This window comes from Marmota monax, unplaced genomic scaffold (assembly GCF_021218885.2).
Source record: "Marmota monax isolate L192 unplaced genomic scaffold, Marmota_monax_Labrador192_F-V1.1 WCK01_AAM20220418_F8-fsc00103, whole genome shotgun sequence".
NCBI classification, from domain to species: domain Eukaryota; kingdom Metazoa; phylum Chordata; class Mammalia; order Rodentia; family Sciuridae; genus Marmota; species Marmota monax.
In genome coordinates, this window is record NW_026694286.1 from 4,719,712 (window position 1) to 4,739,696 (window position 19,985).

The 19,985-nt window shown below is 37.5% G+C and overlaps 1 protein-coding gene across 2 annotated transcripts in view; it reads left to right on the forward strand.

Annotated features, from left to right (window-relative positions):
- The first annotated feature begins 9,129 nt into the window (after window positions 1–9,129).
- The window catches only part of Arhgap28 (Rho GTPase activating protein 28), a 191,378-nt gene continuing 180,522 nt past the window's right edge, over window positions 9,130–19,985 (forward strand). For both annotated transcript variants that reach the window (XM_046467442.2, XM_046467443.2), the window contains exon 1: window positions 9,130–9,383. In XM_046467442.2, the coding sequence (XP_046323398.1) occupies window positions 9,208–9,383 (176 nt within the window). In that variant the 5' untranslated portion in view covers window positions 9,130–9,207. The remainder of the gene's footprint in view (window positions 9,384–19,985) is intronic.

The window sequence follows — 19,985 nt, forward strand, 5'->3', positions numbered from 1 at the left end:
TCCTTGATCTGCTTACTAATCATTCTTTTATAAACATATATGCTACTTGAGAGGACACACGCCAGACAGCTTTCAGTGTTCTGGGGATACAACTTCAGTGAAATACATGAAATTTATTCCTGTGGTTTCTTTGTTATATTTCTTAATATAACATTATTCTTATTCAGCCAGGGGTTACAATACCTTTAGGTGGATTTTCCAGAGGAAGGAATTACAGACAGACTGCTCGTGGCTAGCAGGTGACAGAGCAGTTGTCCTCTACTAGAGGACAGTTGAACAGTTGAACTCTCTATTAGGAGGCTCATTACTACAACTGCTGTTTAATGTAGCCTTACATTCCTGTCCTCATAGCCACTGTAGCCCAGCTGCTCACACAGCCCTGGAGCAAAATTTACACAGTATCACCTTCTTTAGTTTTGAGGGCTGTGGGCACTGCTCTTCAGGGACTTTTGAGTCCTTACACTTTTTGAGAAAGCCACAGTAAAGTATCAGTCCAGTGGTTTGATTTCCTAGTAATAAACAGTACTATAGTTAAACTCTACATTTGCATTTATAGAAACAGGATTGAATAGAAGTGGGCTCCTTCTTTCACTAAGTTTCTATTTCAGCCTATGTACCAGATACTACACTCAATGTTGTGCCGGTACCTTCTGAGATCTCTCAAACACAAATGTCTGATCTGAAATGCCAATATGATGAGTTGAGAGATCCCCTTCAGGGGCATGCCAGTATTCCACCTGAATGACACCAAGGCATTCAAGCTTCCCAGGGATTTTTTTTTTTAAGTTGGATAATAATCAGTAAGAACTAGATACATCACTCTGTAATGTTTCAGCTGACACACAAATAGCTATTTCCTGCTATCTACTTATTGCTGCTCATTTTCTAAGTATTTTTCTGTTAACACAATGACTCTCCTTTCTGTAGAAGTATTTGGAGTCTTCAAAGTACATTGAAATCTCTTTACTGACTGGCTAATGGTGGTTTGAGTTTGTTAAATTCCCTGAATCTCAAATGGGCATTTCTAACAAAGTAAAAGGTAAAATGACAATTAAAAAAAAATTGGGGGGGCGGGGTTCCAGGAACTGAACCCAGAGGCACTTAACCACTTAGTCATATCCCTAGTACTTTTTATTTTTTATTTTGAGGGAACGTTTCACTAAGTTGCTGAGGCTGACTTTGAATTCACCTCAGCCTCCAAGGCCCTGAGATTACAGAAGTGTGCCTCTGCACCTGGTCTAAAATAACAATCCTTAAATGCATAGCATAATAAAAATAAACCTCTGTTTGTTGATCATTATGTATACTGCAATTTTTACCAGTTATCCTTTTGAGATCCTGGCCAACAACTCTGCATGATAAGTGTTATCTTATTTTACAGATGAGAAAAATCAAGTCCCAGAAAGATTAAGATACAAGTCAGAGTTACAAACACTAAGGTGAAAAAGGGAGTTTACTCTGTCTTGCTCCAAACCCTGTCTTCCTTCCACCACGCTATTTTAATCACCCTTGCATAAATTTACTCTTTCAATGCTCCAGATCCAGAAGATTCTTCTTAGGTCATGTGATGTAGTCTGTGCCCTGGTTGAGGACCAATTTAGCCAATATGGATTTGAACCTTCCTGTCCTCATTTCAAATTTCCAGGTCACAACAAGAAATGACACCTTCCTTGTTCAGGGCCACATCGAGGCAAAGCAGTGTATCCTTTTTCTGGGCTTCACTTCTTCTTCTCACTTTCTGTAAGCTCCTTTCCCTTCCCAGGACTTGGGAATCTTTACCATCCATGTTTTCACATGCACTTGGCCAGTGCTGCTAGACCAGACCTGCCTCCCGAAGGCTTCACCAATTTATGCTGTAGCAAACAATTGTTTGTCATCCAATTCTGCTATCTAAAAGGACCCAAGTGTCGATTTAGGGATGTCCCTCCATGGGATGTGAGATCTTGGACACCACTTTACCATTACAGCAGGCAATTGGTGGGGGAGAATCCCTGAAGAGCCCTCTCTTAATACCCAGGGATTGACAGGTGGAGGATAAGTCCAAGTACAGCTGATTATGCAGTATTCTGGTACTATGTGTCCTGGGAAGAAAGAAGCAAGGATGGAAGGAAAAGTTAAAATTGATTAATTTTGTAAGAACAATCCTGGCAAGATTATGTTCTGGCAATATCATGTTCTTATTCCTGCCCCAAGCCTCATTCTTCAGCTTTGACTTTTGATCCTGTGCAGCTCCCCAGATTGTTCTGAAACATTCTTCCTGTCTTAATCAGAAATGTTTCTGTGATTTGCAACTTAAGAACTCTCCTCCTTTTTGGTAGATTGTGTGCAACTCCTCTCTCCCTGAGCTGCTCACTCTCTTGTTCTCCCCTCACTAACAGACCACAGGTCAGGTGGCCTGTCCCACCCAGGTGACTGCTAACCACTCTGGCAAGTAGCTGATCTGCAACAATGAGCTAGTGACACAGAGAGGGATTGCCAAAGTCCTTTTTTCAGTCTTCACCCCCACTCCTACCCCTGAGATCTGTGTGATTCTTTAAACTAAATTTCTTTTCAACAATTATTTAAATCTTGGGCTTTGTCTTAGGTTTCAGTTTGGGACTCAGCATCGGGCCATTGATAGTGGGCTCTATTCTTTCCCACATTCCAGTAGAGGCTTCCAAAGTAGGTTGGGAAGCATAAGAGATGTGACAGAAGAGGAGTGAAGACCAGGTTGTGCAGGGACTTGGGGCTAGACGGGAGTGATCTAAAGCCCTAAGTGATCCCTGTACTACCTGGTTTGAAACCTTCAGTAGATTTCCCCATCTGAACTCAGGGATAAAGTTTAAACTCCTCATAAGGCATTTCGGTCCACCAAAGGTTTGGCTGTCAACTGTCTCTATAGCTTAGTCTCTAGTATTCTCTCCTTTATACCTTATTCTCCAGCAAAACTAAAGATACTTTCTGAACATTTCATTTGTTTCTTTGTACCATTTTTTTTTTCAGTTTATTACCTCTCCCTGGACCCCTCTTCCTCTCATGCTCCCAACCACCCATGCCTATTTGTGAGCTACCCAATTGTTATTCATCTTTTAAGATTAGCCTTACCTCCTCTTAGAAGTGCATTCTTTCATGATTTCCTTCTTCAGTTCCCTCCTGCAGAGATCAGGTTAAACTGTGCTTTCAAATTCTTATTCATCTTTGTTATCCCTCCTCCTTATTTTAAAGGTACTAATGATAATTGTAGGTTTTTGAGGTGACTGGTTGGCTAGTTGGACAGTTACATGGAAGAAAGAAAGAATCAATGAATAATGCTCTTATATAATTGCAAACTGTAGCATTGCAGGAAGTATTCCATAATACAAGTATTTTTAGACTAAAGCTTCATGCCTATGGCCCACTATTCCCTTCCCCCACCCTGCCTAGTCTGTTAGCAGTGATTCATTTCCAATCAGTAACAATTCAATTTATTTATAGAAGTCACTTATGTGACTCAGTTATGTCCACCACGTAAATAATACAAGTCTTGACCTGGCTGACTGGCTCTCTTGGTGACATAATCTGCTTAACCCAATTGCCAAATTGATCATAGAGCCCAAAACAGTTAATGAAGAAAAATAACCCTGATTTTCCTTTCAAAATAGATGCTAAGAAAGCTTTATAAAAATCAGCATGGCCTGAAGCTTCTGTGTCATCATGAGACCACTCAAAATAAATTTATATAATTCAAGTAAGACCACTATATTTTAAAAAATATTTCAGGGTAAGAATTCAGGATTATTTGCTGAACCAAGGATGAAGGATTTATATGCTACCTTTTCAGATACTTTTAAAAATACTTGTCTTGTTAAAGTAATTCCTTTTTATATAAATGCAATCATGAATTCATCCCCCCAAATTCTACCCAGTCTTTCTAGAGGATTTGGGAGCAGTGATAAAGTCTAAACAGAATATATGGAAAGTGAATTTGAGTGGAATTTCATGATACTCTCAGTTGGTAAGAACTGTGCCTTCATTTCCTGCAAGTTAGGGCCAGTGACTCTGTTGCTTCCAAATCTCTTGCTAAGAGATGGCCAGCCAGTGGCTATAAAATCTCATGCAGTGGCAGCTGTTTTCCTGTTCTAGTATTAAATGATTATCCAAGCAACAGTTCTGCCAGATAAACAACCAAGGCCTTGAGAGGCAGTTTTCTTTTGTCATGTTAAGGTTTTGCATAAGCATTCTGTTTTCTGGCCTTTCCTGGTAGGGTTGAATATTTTGGAATCTCCATTCCTTGTAGTCCTTAGAACTGGCAGGTATTGGGGGCCAGTGAGGCTTCCCCAAGTAGGTTTCATTGTGTTAATTGAGTCTGACTCATCTCCCAGTAAAGGTTGTAAAATCCCTGTGGAATCTCTAGGTCCAGGTTGTTTATTCTTGAGGATGGAACTCAAAACAGTGCTTCCAGAAGGGCCCAAATGGAGGCCTGGTGACAAGAGAATAGTGAAAAAGAGCAAAGGGAACCAATATCTATTGAGTATGTGTGATATGCTTAGCACTATGATCATGTTTTAAAGATGTGATCTTACTTTATCTTCCCATCAACTCTTGGAGGGGATATTATTAGTCCTCATTTGAAAAATTGAAGCAGAAATTAAAGTGACATTGCCAGTAAGAAGTAAATTCATAATTCAGACTCAGACTCCACTGTCTGACCTTCTTTTGTCTTCCACTCTGCCTGCTCTGTTCATTTAGAAAAGTGCAGTCTTTGTGCACCTGTGGTTCACATATTCTACTACTCTCTAAAGCCTTATTTATGTATATCCAGTAGTAATTTTACAAGGCAGAATGAAAGTAAAATTAGACTTCAACTCATTCTAAGAGCAGCTAATGAAAGTAATTAGCCACATACACCCACACACATATAAAAAGTGTTGTACATTAAAAATACATGTAATTCCACTTCATTTATCATTATTTTCATTATCGTTATTGTATGCTATGATATTTATCCTCCAGTATACTAAGCAGATTTATGAAAAGCTATTAGAAACATTAATCAAATCCTACTCTTTTCATTACATTATATTAAAAGGACTATATTTTGAGTCTGAGCAAGTCTTTCAGGAAAGAGAAATATAATACTTAAGAGACTAGATTCAAGAGCCAGACTGCCTGCCTTTGAATCCCAGGTTTGCCACATCCTGGCCTGGCTGTTCTTGGGCAAGTTACTGCAACCCAACTGTCTTTACTGTAAAATGGAGTGGTGAATGGTGATATTTATCTCATCTTGGAAGGTTGCTGTGAGCATTTCCTGAGTGGATGTTCTGACATCAAGAACAGAATCAGCACGTGCTAAGTATTCCATAAATGCTGACTGGTGTATTTCTTTGACATGCTAAGAAACAGGGCAGCAGCTCAGCAACTTGCTTAGGGAACCCTACTCTGCCAGTGGTGGGGTTGGTCCTGACAACCCAGGTCTCAATTCTCAGTTCAGTGCTGGTCACTGCAGGGGTATCCAGAGAAGAACAGCATAGTAGGCTAGAATTTTTCCCTATTTCAAATAAACTGAAAGTGCTATTTCTGTGCCCTAAATTTCCACTGTTTACTGTACGTAAAGTTTATCTTCCCTGGGGTTCCCTTCCCAACTTGCTTCACTGCTTGGCTGCCTGTCACTGCCATGTGCTGTCATCCCTAGCCACTGGTTCCCAACAGTGTTTAGTACAACAAAATGTCAAAAGATTCTAACAGGTACACATTGCCATATGTGTAGTTCTGAAATCCAAAGACTCTCAAACCTGAAAGCATTTTCCATGACTCACTTGATTGAAAAACCTGCTCAGACTTGAATCTGTTCAGTGACAAAACACCTGAACTGACATTCGGCTATTTACAGTTTGCCCTTGTCCCTGGTGTGTGGAATCTTGCAGTTTACTGCAGCCATCTTAATGATTTCACTTCTTAGATACTGCCCTGAATCTCAGGGCAGAGGAATATATATCAGTAAGGATCTTGAAGAAGGAAATGGAGCATTCAGCCAAGGTGAATGAGGAGAATTTAGTAAAGGAACTATGAATAAATGTGTGGTGGGAGTGAAGGAAGCAAAGAGGTATGGTGTACAACAGTTATTTGCTGTATCAGGAGCCATTACCACTCCTAGATCAGAAGGGCCTGGTTGAGATGGTACTTATGAGAATCCAGAGACAGCAGGAGAGGAGAGGGCTCCAGTCAGGAACTATGGCTTCCTGTAAAAGGATCCAAGCAGCAGCACGTAACAGTGAAGGAAGTCCTAGGGAAAAAAAAAAAGCCTGCTTTTCCCCTCCCTCCAGCTCTCTGCTGGTTCTATCTTTGGCTGTAGATTACCTGAAACTAGAGGCAAGGAGTCCCTAGATGGGGCACCTAGGAGGCTACTGGGGGTGACAAGTGGACCTGGAGGGCAAATGGAAATATTTCATACATTATATTCCATCATCTCCAATATGTGCATTCCATTATCTTTCTGAAAACAGAAAACCCAAGAATGCTCACAAAAGTTTTATTTTATTGTCAACACACAGCATATGCATACCTTTGAAAAATATTGACAAATATCTACGCAACATTTTTTGGTGTGTGTTTTGTTTGGCAGTCTTGATGCTAAAAAATCTATAGACTTTAGAGCCAATCATCAGCATTCTTTGGTGACCCTTAAAGATTGGAACTACTGCACAGAAAAGTGTCATCTCATGTTCATCAGTTCACTCATTGATTTATACATTCATTCATTCAACAAATATTCCTTTTGCAGAGTACCTACCCTGCAAAACACTATGAGCTCTGGGACATAAAGACAAAAATATAAATATACAATATAAAGACACCAGCCCTTCTAGTAGCTTACAGATTTAGTAAAAACCAAATCCAAAACAAAACAAAACAAAACAAAAACCAAACACTGACTTGTTGGAAAATTATAACATGGTCTTGGGTTAGCAAAGAGTTTTCATCTTGAAGCTTTCTTGCTGCTTGGGGTTCTGTTTTGAGAATGATTTCTTGGCTCTATCTGGGCTCAGTAGGAAAAAAAAAAAAAACCAAAACTACTATGACCTATTAGCAGTGTCTCATGTAGACATGTGAGCAAAGAATGAAATTATTCCTGTAACAAAAATAAGAGCAATTTCCAGAGGAGGGGTTACTTTGAATTAGGAATACCTGAGAGGCTTTAGGGTGATAGAGGCTGTAAGTATTTCCAGGCAGGAACATGTAGGGAGGGAGAAAGGCAAAGCAAGAGCACATGACAGGCTGGTGCAGGGACTAGAAGGGGGATGCAGTATTAGGAGATGGATACAGATTAATGAGAGGTCACACTAAGATGTTTGGACTTTATTTGCAGCAAGTGGGTTAGAAATGAGGGCTTTTGAAAAGAGAATGGCCTGTGTTCCAGGAAAATCACTCAAACAGCATTTTGAAAGGGGGGTGGGGCTTAATTTTGAAATACATCTGACCCCAAGGTTTTAGGTGAAGGATGAAGGATTGTGGACTTAATACTATTTCTCCATTATATGTGGTTTTTTTTTTTTTTTAATTAAAGTTGTAGTTGGACACAGTATCTTTATTTTATTATTTATTATCATGTGGTGCTGAGGATGGAACTCAGCGCCTCACACATGCTAGGCAAGCGCTCTACCATTGAGCCACAACCCCCAACCCTCTATTATATGTTTTAAGAAACATTGTAAAATTTTTTCTATCTTTGAAAGGACAGTAGGCAAACAGATGTCTTCTTTTTACAGGAAAATTTTAGAGAATGAAGCATTTTTTATGCCCTTTCCATGCACTGATGCTTGATTAATGCCTGTATTTATACATTTGCGATAATACTACTACCCAGCGCATTATGTGTAAAGGACTAATGTATTGGATTTTCCATATTATAAATATTTTAGTAAATGTTTGTCATTATTATCCCATCTTTTAAATCAACAAAATGGGTTTAAAAAAGCATTTTGGATGAAACTAACATTTCCCAGCTTCTGAAAGTGCAGCCTAAATAAATGTCTTCTTTCTTGACAAATTTAAGAAGTAGTGGAGAGAAGGAACGTTTCAATGGAAACTTAACATGTACCTGGTGCTTCTGACCCCATGAAATGAATGGTACTTCCCTGTTTTACAGATGAAGGAACAGATTCTGAGATTGTTAAGTGGCATGATCCAGGCCACCCTCCATTAAAGAGCAAATTAACTTCTCTTTCCACTTCACCTTACCTGAGAGGTGTACCGAAGACAATGGATAAAACATGCATTCTGTGTGTGAAACACCAAGTCACGTGGTCTCTTTCTAGCAAACTTCCAATTATCTTTTTGTTTTAATAATTTCGTGTTTCTGTTTGTGCTATATATATGTTTATACTAGCTCCTACCCTCTCCCCTCTCAAAAAACAAACAAACAAAACCAAACCAAAACAACAACAACAAAAAAACACCCTTGGAAATAACATCCAGTCTCCCCTAATAGTCAGGTCTAACTTTCAGGCAAGTTGGAAACAGAATCTGTGAATAAGATCAAGATTGGATGGAGAAAAAGGTGAGGTAAGGGTCTGTTGTGGCACTGAGGGCGTGGGAGGGAAGTGTTCCTTTGCTGTAGAGAGAATTACCTGACCCGATAGGAAATCAAGTTTATTGTAACTCGACTAAGTAAACAGTAATGTAACCCGGTTCTTCAATTTTTGATGTGCATGCTTTAAAATGAGAGCGTGTCACATTTTCTCCCTTTCTTCCAGGAGCACACATTTTAGACCTGGCCTCTCCTTCTCCGCCTAAAGCATGATTTCTCTTACTTCTGGCTGCCAGGCAGGAAATGTTCCTAGCCACAGGATAAGCCTCTCCTTTGAAGGGGAAAGGGGGAGGGGGAGACAAGGAAAAAAAGAAACAAAGAAAGAAAAACACAAACTTTACTAGAGCAGCTGGCAAGAGCCCCGAAGTATCAGGCAGGTTTCCAGTTTCCTAGAAGCAGGGATCCCCCTCCCCCAGACCGCCTGCGCCCGTGGGCGTGGTTCCCAGTGTGTGTTAAATAGTCTGCCGGGTGCCCGGTGGGTGTGGCTTTCAATGTATGCGAATTTGCCCGCCCCGCGCCAGTGGGCGTGGTTCCCAGAGTATGCTAATTTGCGTGCCCCGCGGGAGGGGCCACAGTGCCCCGGCGGCCTGACAGCGCGGAGAGAGCCTCTGGGCGCAAGGACGCGCGGCAGGGCTGGTGACAGGCTCCCGGCGCGCTGGTCCATGCTAGTCCCGGTCTTTGTTCTGGGGCCATCGCCGAGACATGCGCGGCTGACGATGGAGGTGGAGGACTCCGGCGGCGTGGTGCTGACCGCCTATCACTCGTACGCGCGCTCCCAGCAGCCCAGCGGCGAACAGCGCTGCGCGTCCCGGTCAGCCGCCAGTCACCCGCTCATCAGGTAAGGGGAACTACACACTGGAGGGCTGCCCACTCCGGCTGGGCTGGTGCAGAGGTTGTATTCTGCAGCACTTATTTGCTGGGACACACCACTCGTGGCTTGATTGTTGTTTTAAGTTTTGGTGGACTAGATGAGTGAGACTGTTCTTTGTATTGTCCTGACTGGAAGTGCGAAATGCAAGAATCTCCCCACCCAGGGCTTAAGCTTGTCCAGCAGGGGTTAGCAGTGGAGTTATATATAGGCTTGATGCAATTTTATGATAAGTAAGACATATATATCATTTCTGCCAAAGTTACCTATAAAGTATGGAAGATTTTAAAAATATAATTTAAAACTAAACACACAAAAAAGAAAAAAAAAACCCATACTGAATGACATTATCCTAAATCCTCAGAATAACTATTGAAAGCTTCTTTAGTAACTGCACGCCAACTGAATTAAAGAGTAGGTTGAGAGACACTTTAAAAAGTAAATTTCAGTAGACTTTTAAAAAAATTTTCATTTCTAGATGTTAAAAACCTTTAACATAGATTATAAATAAATATATTTATACAATTATATAAATATATTGGTGTCAGCAGTTGATTATTGCTGATGTCCACTTTATACTGTAAATGCAATTATTACTTATTTCTTTGGGTCAAAAGAGATCTGCAACCATCTCACGATGTGCATTTTAGATTTAATAAATCAAGGATCTGTGTTAAATTGCTTTATCAGTGTTCATCTATTTGATACAAGATCAAGGCCAATTAGACTTCCATTGATTAAACCAAAAATGTTTAGATGGATAGACTAAAGTATTTGAGTGAATCATATGGTTTGATAGCTACACATTTAGGGAAGATTTAGTCTAAATATGACTATCTGCTGTAGATGAGTTGATGAATGTTTTTCTTTCACGGGCACAGTTTGAGTGGTGTGCTTTTATTTCATCACATTGATTTTCATTGATTTTTTCCACATTTTTATCTTTAGTTACCTGATAATAATTACTTCTGTTTCCTAATTTCATTGATTTGCAACTTTATTTCTCAAAATATACTTTTGGCTGATATCCATGAGAGAAACTAACTACATTGGCATGAGATCTGTGTTTGGCTTGGCTAACAAAGAAAGTATTGTTTCTTTCAAAAAGAGCAGGTTGAGTAAAATCTCATTTTTATATAAAGACAATGAGAAATTAATGTATTCTTTCCAGCTTTAGGAATAGTGCATTATTTTAAAGCCTACTTGAAGATACAAAGATGCAATTGTTTTAGCATATTTTATTTTCAGAAGCGTCAACATGGACTATTTTTACTTAGATTACAAGTTATGAAATAGATATAGATATAAGTGATTTGGTGAGAGGCATGGGTCAAGTCTGTGCATTTTTAAATGGCTATGGTGTAACTGTCCTATTTGTAAGTGCCAGCAGCTGTCTAGCAGCACCAGCCAGATATCTGAAACTACATCCGTTTCCAAAGCAAATTGGAGGGAGAAGTTTTATTAGCTCAGCATGTAGTGTTTTGGAATGATAATACATGAGAGCAAGAGAGTTGCATGTCATAGCTAGTGTTTTACCATAGGTTGCCAATTAGATTTATGTTGTTCTAAGTTTGCAGTTTTGATGATTGCCCTGTACTTTCTACAGGACCCTTCCCCCTACAGTGGAATCAAAAGAGGATAACATAATTCCTTGGTCCCTAGTAAAAGCACTAAAAAAGAGGTTCCTGTATTTACAAGGAGCCAGAGGACATCTCATCATTAATCATGAGTCTGATAACAGAAATAATCAGCCCCAAGTTATTAACCTTTGACTCACTAACTACTGATCAATACTTCCTTTCAAGCCAAGAAGCAAGATGGTATTGTTCTACTTCTGAAGAAAGCACTCTCTCTTTCAAGAACACTCTTTCCTTTAAATTGCTTACATATTTGTAACCTATTTGTGGAGTAATAACCAGTATGTCCCTAAAAGCATACTATTGTATCTGACTTTCTAAGTATCATCATTCTTTAGCTCTCTGTAGCATAAGTTCAAATCAAAGTTAACCTTTTCCAGGCCTTCACAACACCTCAGTTTATGTGATTTTTTTTCTTTTTCTTTTTTTTTTTCCATACTTTTTGCCTGTTTCTTTCACTAAAATACAATATATTGTCTCTCTCTCTGATTTTGTCTGTTCCCCCCCATTGTTGTGTTCCAAATGTCTAGAGCAGTTTCTATACATTATAGTACTCAATAAATATTTCTTGAATAAATTAATGAATTCCAACTAAGATTAAAAAAAATGGCCAAGATAAAATGGTGGGAGTTTTAACAGCTGAACTCAACCTATTTGCATGTACTGTGTGCCAGCAACATATTAGACATTGGAGATACCAAGAAAAATGAGATATAATTCCTGCCCTCCCCCTAAATGTGGGCAGACCAGTGGGATTTTTAGGAAAAAAGTTGAAATAAGTGGCAACATTTATAAATCAATAGGCTTCAGTTATAAATCTGTATTTCCAACTTCCATTGAAAAACTCATCAAAGGATTTAGGAACTCCAGCCTGTCTGAGGCTGAGTAATAGTAACAGCTGTTCCACTATATGGGCTGTTGGAGCTCCTGTTTGTTACGCTGTCCAGATTGCTCTTCATCACTGAAGGTGGAGTGTCTTTTTTAGTTTCTCCTGGGGCTGCCTATTATATTTCAATGAAGTCAGCCAGTAAATTGTACTTGTCATTTACTTTGGCTTAGGATCAGATTGCCAGATTTTGACCATCAACTATACCAATTACTACCCTGTGGCTTTTGGCAGTTTATTTAAGCTGCTTAGAATATGAATCCACCCAAAGGAAGCCCCAGATGTACTTATTAGTTGCATTATGACTGCTATCCTGTTAATTACAGTGTTAATGTATGTAAAGGGGAAAAGTAAAACATTTTTGGTATTTGTATCCGTATCAGGGAAATGGGAAAATAAAACAGGGTTGAGAGCCTGGTTTTTCAAAAAAAGTTGGCCATTTAAAACTCAAATATCTTAGTTTTATGTCTCCCATTTCAGAATTAGGAAGGATTCAAAGGATCACTCATTCTTACCTCATTTGATCAATGGTTCAAACTATATGGGATATAACAAGTGAAATCATCTCCAGTCATGTGAATGCATGGCTTTTAGAGGGAGTTATGGGTACCTAATTGATTTTAGGTTGGGCTAGATTGACAATAGTCCTCTCCAGGTTTAAATTCTTTTTTAAAAATGAATATTCAGGGTTGGATTTGTGGCTCAGCGGTATAGTGCTTGCCTAGCGCTTGCAAGGCCCTGGGTTCTATCCTCATAAAAATGAATAAATAAAACAAAGGTATTGTGTCCAACTACAACTAAAAAATAAAAATTAAAAAAATCAATATTTAATGTGGATAAGTTAATAACTTGATTTTTTTTTTGTGGTCCTGGGTTCGATCCCAGGACCTTGTACATGCAAGGCAAGCACTCTACCAACTAAGCTATATCCCCAGCCCCAATATCTTGATTTTTAATATTCAGATTATACTTTGCGCATCTCATCCTGATGCAGTCTCAGATAAGTTGAGGATACATTGTGCCAGTAAATAAGAACAGTTAATGCTTCTTTGTTCTTCTGTTTTTGCTATTTGTATTTGCTTGGAAATCCGTTGGATCATTTAAAGACTGTTATATTTCCTTTGAGCCTTTGGGCTGTTCTTCCCTGTGTTTCTTTAAGAATTCTAATTTATTTCTTACAATCTCTATCATCATATTCCTTGATTCTGATAGTGCTCAAGGATGGATAGATTTGGTTAATTCTCATAATTAATTCTTATCCTCACATTATTTTTGCCTTTTGAAATTTTCTTAGGAATTAATTCAAAGGAACTCTCCAAAGTCTACTTTTGTTGTTACTCTTCATAGAGAGTGCTTGTGACATTGAATACTTGTAACATTGAATTTCAAGTTGTTTCTTTGGAGCAGGCAAGAGAGCCATCAAGATTTTATGAATTCTCAGTTTTGCTAAAATAAATGGTTGAAATTGCCTTTAAAGTAATCACTAATGTATTTACAAAAAATCCAGAGAATTCAGAGAATTGTGGAATCACCTTCATGTGGATGAAGATGGCAACTTTTTCTTAACTTTTTATTTTGATATAATTTTAGTCTTGTAGAAAACTTGCAAAAGTGTGCTTAACCTGGATTCCTGAATTTTAAGGATTTTAGAAAGGCAGAACTTCTACTTAAAATCCGAGAATATTGTCATATATTCAAGATAATTTCACTTAGAAGCAGTGGCTAAAAATAAAGCTGTATTTGGTTTTTTTCCAAAGATTTCCTTAATTATATACAAATAAGAGTGTACAACAGTTTTTGAGGAATGTATAGTATAAAATGGTCATGATTATTCTGATGTTTATCTAGTTATCCCATAAACTTCCTGGTAGAGGACAAAAATAGAGGAGGAAAAAAAGCAATTCTTCCTCAAAAACAAATTTAAACACTAACCAAGGTCATCCTTGGAATTCTCCCTCTACAGCAGTGTTTCAACTTTGTGAAGGGGATGTTGTGTTTTAATAGTGTAGCTATTTATATGATAATAATTTGATGAAAAATGTAACCAATGATGATTAGGAAGCAAATATCTTATTTTGAGGAAGAACTACATTTAGAAACTTTTAGTGATGTATTTTTTGGTAACTTTCTGTGTTGAAATTAATTCATTAAGAAAGATATTTATTTCAAGATGCAAACTTTTGCTACATTAAACTTTAAATCTCTGTGAATTTATGCATACATATAAAGAGAAACTAAATTCCGGGGGATTATAGGTATATTTGTTCTAGAGTATTGAGAAATAGTAATAGAAATGGTATTCTTGGGAGAGAATAGGAATTTATAGGTCATTCTTTATGTTGTGGTTGAAACCAGAGTTGGAGTCTCTGGTTTCTTTTTACAGTGGGATCCCTGCTGAGCCTAGGTACCTCCATGTGTAGAGCTATTGGGAAACATCTGGTACATTTCCTTTGATCTTGCCATTTGACTAAACATTTGGTCAGTTGCACTATCCATTTTTAACCTGCTCATTTCTCCCTGCTCATTAATCACTAACGTATTAACAAAAAATCCAGAGAATTCAGAGTGTTGTGGAATCACCTTCATGTGGATGAAGATGACAACTTTTTCTTAACTTTTTTTATTTTGATATAATTTTAGTCTTGTAGAAAACTTGCAAAAGTAACCTTAACCTGGATTCCTGAATATCAATGGCTTACATAGCTGGAGTTACCATTGTCAAAACTAAACAAACTACTTCTGGCATAATAATATTAGTACAGACTGTGTTCTGATTTTGCCAGATTTTTTTTTTCCTAGAATAGAATTTTCAAAATGTTGTAGAGCTAAATTCAATATACCAAACTGAATTTAGGTATGTTTCCTGAGTGTCCTCCAATCTGTAACAGTTTGTTCTTGTCATTTGTGACTCTGGCACTTTTTGAGGACTGGTTGCTGATTTTGCAGGACCTAGTCCTTTAATTTGGGTTGGTCTGATGTCTACTCATGATTAGATTGAAGTTATGCATTTTTGATGAAAATTCTGCAGAAGTGATGTTGGCCCATCATATCAGTGGGTACATGATGATAATGTGTCTTAATGTTGATTGTAAGTTTGGTTACCTTGTTAAGGTGGTGTCTGCCAGGTTCTATGCTATGAAATTACTATTTCCCCCTTTATAATTTATAATTATCTTCATACTTTGAGACTATGCAAATATCTTCTTCTCAAATTTTCCTCTTCTAATTTTAGCAACCATCTATGGATCTTGCCAGTAAAATTTATTACTGTCGTTTCTTAAGGGTGTTTTTTTGGGGGGGTATATGTGTGCTCATGGTTGAACCCTAGTAGCTTTACCACTGAGCTACAACCCCAGATCTTTCTAATTTTTTTTTTTTAAATAGGGTCTCGCTAGATAGGTCAGGCTGGCCTTGAACTTATGATACTCCTGCCTCAGCCTCCAGAGCCACTGGGATTACAGGAGTGCACCACTGCCCAGGCTAATGACTTTTAAAATTTTCTTTTAGTTTGACTTATTTTACATACAATAAAATATACAATCAGCATTCCTTAAGATTTTATTGTTTTTATGTTCTTCACCTTTAGAAAGTAAACTAAATGTAAATGGGCACCAGTAGTTATTTAAATCTAAAGTTCTTTACAGTTCAGATACAAGGGACAATAAAATGACTTAATTTTGCCTGGTCTGATGCATGAAAACTATAAAAGTAAATTCCCTAATTTTCAAAGTTCCATGAATTCTTGGAAGCAAAATTTTATTAGAGGATTAAGAGAAAGAAAGAATCAGAAAGTTAATAAATTAAATATTTTGTTAAGAGAGTGTGGTTGTTCTTAAATCCCACTTTTCCTGGAGAGTATTACCGAGACTATCTTATTTTCTTACAAGTATTTTGGTAGCTGATGGAAAACACTTTCTTGAGATGTTACATGAACATCTGAAAATGTATTTTGACTAAAGTAAGCATTCTGATTTACATATAATCAGAATTTCTTCTCATTCCATCCTCAAACCAAACAATTTCATTTCTGAAATAATTGACATACTCTTACTTCAATGAATTCTAGCCAAGAATAAAAGTAAACTGTTATTGTAGCAAAACATAAGAGGTGGGTAGAATGTTTCTCAGAAGGAAATTTTGGGAATAAATTATATCTGGCTCAGTTGTTAGCTTTGTATTGTTTTTAAGCCACTTTGAATGAAAATACAAAGTCAGGCATACCTTTAAATAGTGTAGACATTAACCTTAGAGACTTGTCATCATAAAGAGCATGATTAAAGTGCAATAGTAAAGATACTTATTAAGACATTGTTTGCTTGCCTTACTAGTAAATATCCTATATTGGCATATTGTTTTTTCTCTTATATAATTTATTTTTTATTTTTGTTGTTATTTCCTCCTTATTTTAGGCATCCCTGAAACTCTTTAACTTGCTTTTTTAAAAAATTTCTAATATTATTACTTTTAACTTGGAATTTACTTTTAATCAGATAGCCAAGCTTGTAGGTAAAGATAATGCTGTTCAAAGGGCTACAGTGTATAATCTTTGTTGAAGAATTTGATAGAATTTATTTATTTTGGTTTCTTGGAGATATTTTTGGTTTGCTTGCTTTGATTTTCTTGCGGATTTCTGGTTATTGGAGTTGATGAGTTTTGTGTAACTCATCATTATCACATGAAGTTCAAATTATCCATTTCTTTGTGATTCCTGGAGGATGTGTATCAAAACAAAATAACAATATATCCAAAATCTTAAAGGTGCTTTAGTCTCTATAATGTGAAGTAAAGAAAATAGCAAATAATTTTATTATATATTCATCTTTTAAAAAAGAGTTTTGATGCATTCTTTGAGTGTCAATTATATCACTCTTGAATAAATGAATATTATGGATAAACCATCCATTTGACAGGATGAGGTGCCCTATAATTCCAAGGGTGGGAGAGCACATACTCAGCGTACTTAGAGAACCAGCTGTGTGGCTCATATTACTCTTAAAAACTAATTAAGTCTGTGCATTCCATTTCCAATCCCTCAGATGAATAGATGATGAACGCACACAAACACAACACAAAAGACAGTAAGGAGACACCAGACACCAAGGATAAAGTAGTGTGTAGTGATTTTTAAATTTTCAAACACTTGAGATTTATTTGTACTATTTCAGTCATTCTAAGTTGTGGTATTGATTATCTTTTATATATGAAGACAAATCTTTAAATCTATGGTAAACTCTGTGGTCATCCACAAAATTTTTCTTTTGTATATCTGTAATGTGTAAGGTAGAGATTCCTTTGAAGTTTCCTGATAATTATTCATTTATGAAACTCAATGTAGAAAACACTGACCCTTGCATTTGCCACTAAAGAAATACCCACTAATGTATTTGCATTTATATAAAGATCCATCCATACATTTATGTTTTGCACATCAGTAGAAAAATCTGGAAAAAATCTTAAACATGTTTAAATTATAACTAATCTTTAAGTTATATCTAATTATATGATGATACCTTTTCTTCCCACTTCTCCCCTCACTCTCACTACCACATTTAAAGAATTCATACAGTGACCCAAGTTAATATATCAGTGGTTAGATTAAATCCATCTTTAAGGGGCAAGAGATGAAAAACAAAATAAGAGAAAATAAATGCAATCCTAGAAGTAAGGCTAACCTTATTTTCCAAAGGTTTCCTTGACAACAGTACTACTCAGAACAGTTATTAGCTATCGTAATAAACTACAATCTACCAATATAATTATAATTTGGCAATTAGTCATCATTGTCCTGTGATGTCATTTAAAAACAGACAGACAGACATACCTGATTTTACTGAGCTTACTAGGGGCCAAACGCTATGCTACCAGCCTGACACGCATTATCCCATTAATCCTTACAACAGTCCTGTGGCATGAGAAGAAGCTCAGGCATAGAAAAGTAGCCCATGACCACACAGCAAGATAATGAGAGAGCCATAAATCCTACTCAGCCTTCTGCCCAAACTGGTGCTTTTAACCCATTATTAAATTGTAACATTGTTTAATATATTATAGACTTATTGTTTTTATGCTTTAATTTTATTATAGGTTTATTAAGAGCATGTACAGTTTCATCTCATATCCCCATTACCACCAGCAATACCAACTTTCACATAATAGATTTTATAAATACTCAGTTTTGATTTAGTCTTTCCTTTTGCAAAACTTTCTATTCTATTTTGATGGAATAAGCATAGAATGGGTTACATATGCATGTATATAAATAGCTCATTGTGCAATTTTGTTATCACTTGAAGGAACTTCAGTAATAGGATTATACCACCCCTCCCTGTTTCAAAGCTATATTCTTGCCCTTCATGCAGTCTTACTTAGGTAACAATATTTTTTACACAAAATTTGCTCAAGTCCTTCAGATTGACCAAGAATGTAAGATCCAAGCAAGAATGACTAAGAAAGTAAGATCTAAGCAATCAGCAAATGGAAATCTTTCTGTGGCTCTTTTTCCCCAGTTGTAGAAGGGGGAAGGGCAATTTTTATCCTGTAATCCTTAGGTTCATGTTCCTAGTAACAAGATTTTAGGATTTCTCCCTTTAGTTTTATTAATTGCTTTATTAGGTTTTAGGACAAACTTCTGTGATTAAAACATATTTTTCATTTAATTCCTTCCCATATGATTAATAACATAAGAAATTTTAATGCGAGTTGAGAGGCAGTATTCTATGAGAATAAATGGGGCCTTCCTTCTCAGGTTTCTACTTCATCCTGATTTGGAACCAACCAAGGGACCAAGTTAGGTTCTACACTATGACCTTGTGGAGATCAATTCTATTCTAAATCTTGCTCAAAAATATAGGGTGATGTAGGGTGCTGTGTGTGGATCTGTAGTCTTAGCTACTTAGAAGGCTGAGGTGAGAGGATCACTTAAGCCCAGAACTTCAGGGCCAGCCTGGGTCACATAGTGAGAACCTGTCCTGGGGGAAATAAAAAATAGGATAGGTTATAGAAATCTGGACCCCAGAGCATTGCACAACCCTTACCCATCAGTGATCTTAGGGTCACAGATGATGCTGACCTAAAATGAGCTTCAAAGATTTCCATTTATACAACTAATCCTGAGTCCTTCCTGACCTGGCCTTGAAGTTTTGGTAGAGGCCAGAAATTGGAATGGCCTCTAGTCTCCGGTTGCTTGTGTTTATTTTCTAGGTATTCACTTTGGTAAATTTCAGTTCCTAGTACACAAGAACTATAGATACCATACAGTCATGTTAGTCACATGTAAACAGTGGTCTGGGCCAACTGTCACATCTCTAGGCGTGTTTTCTCCCTCTTCTTAACCAGCTGGGGAGTTCAGAGTGTGTTGCTGAGAGGACTAGGCTTCATGAAGACCAGTCATGAATGAGGACAGCAAGTAGCAATCTCTGTGGTTCAACTGGGAGGTGAACTAGGGAGAAGCAGGAAAAAGGAACCTGTTGAGGCAGGTTCTGAATTTTATTCTACTGATTTCAGTCACCTGCTCCAATCACAGCAGCATCCACTCCAGCTGCTGGTGCCTTGGCCTACCTTGCTCAGTCAGGCCAACAGCAAGGGCCACTCAGAGGGAGGAAGATGGGCCTCCAGACTGGGAAGCATGAAAGGGTAGAACTAGAGAAGGGTTGAGGTGGATTTTGAGAATGGCATTTCCTTTGCTTCCTTTCCAGAGCTGCTATAGCTCTGTATGTTATCTCACCAAGAGTATCTCTGAGAGGCTTGAAAACATAACTTGCTTTGCCTTTTCATTGGCATCTTAAAGAAAAACATTTACTGACCTCAATAGAATAAGCAATTAATGGGGAAAAGAGCTGACTAAAAGTTTTCCGCAGTTTCTGTTTTGGAAAACAGAGGATGCCTAGGTCTGTGATTTTTAACACACTCAAGTCCTCTCTGCCTCTTTTATAAAGCTCCAGGATTACAAGGTCGACTTGACAACTGTTTTTTTTTTTTTTTTTTTATAATGTCTGAATTGTGCTTAGTTGCAGACAGCTCCACACTGGAGGACTCCCACTCTGCCAGTTG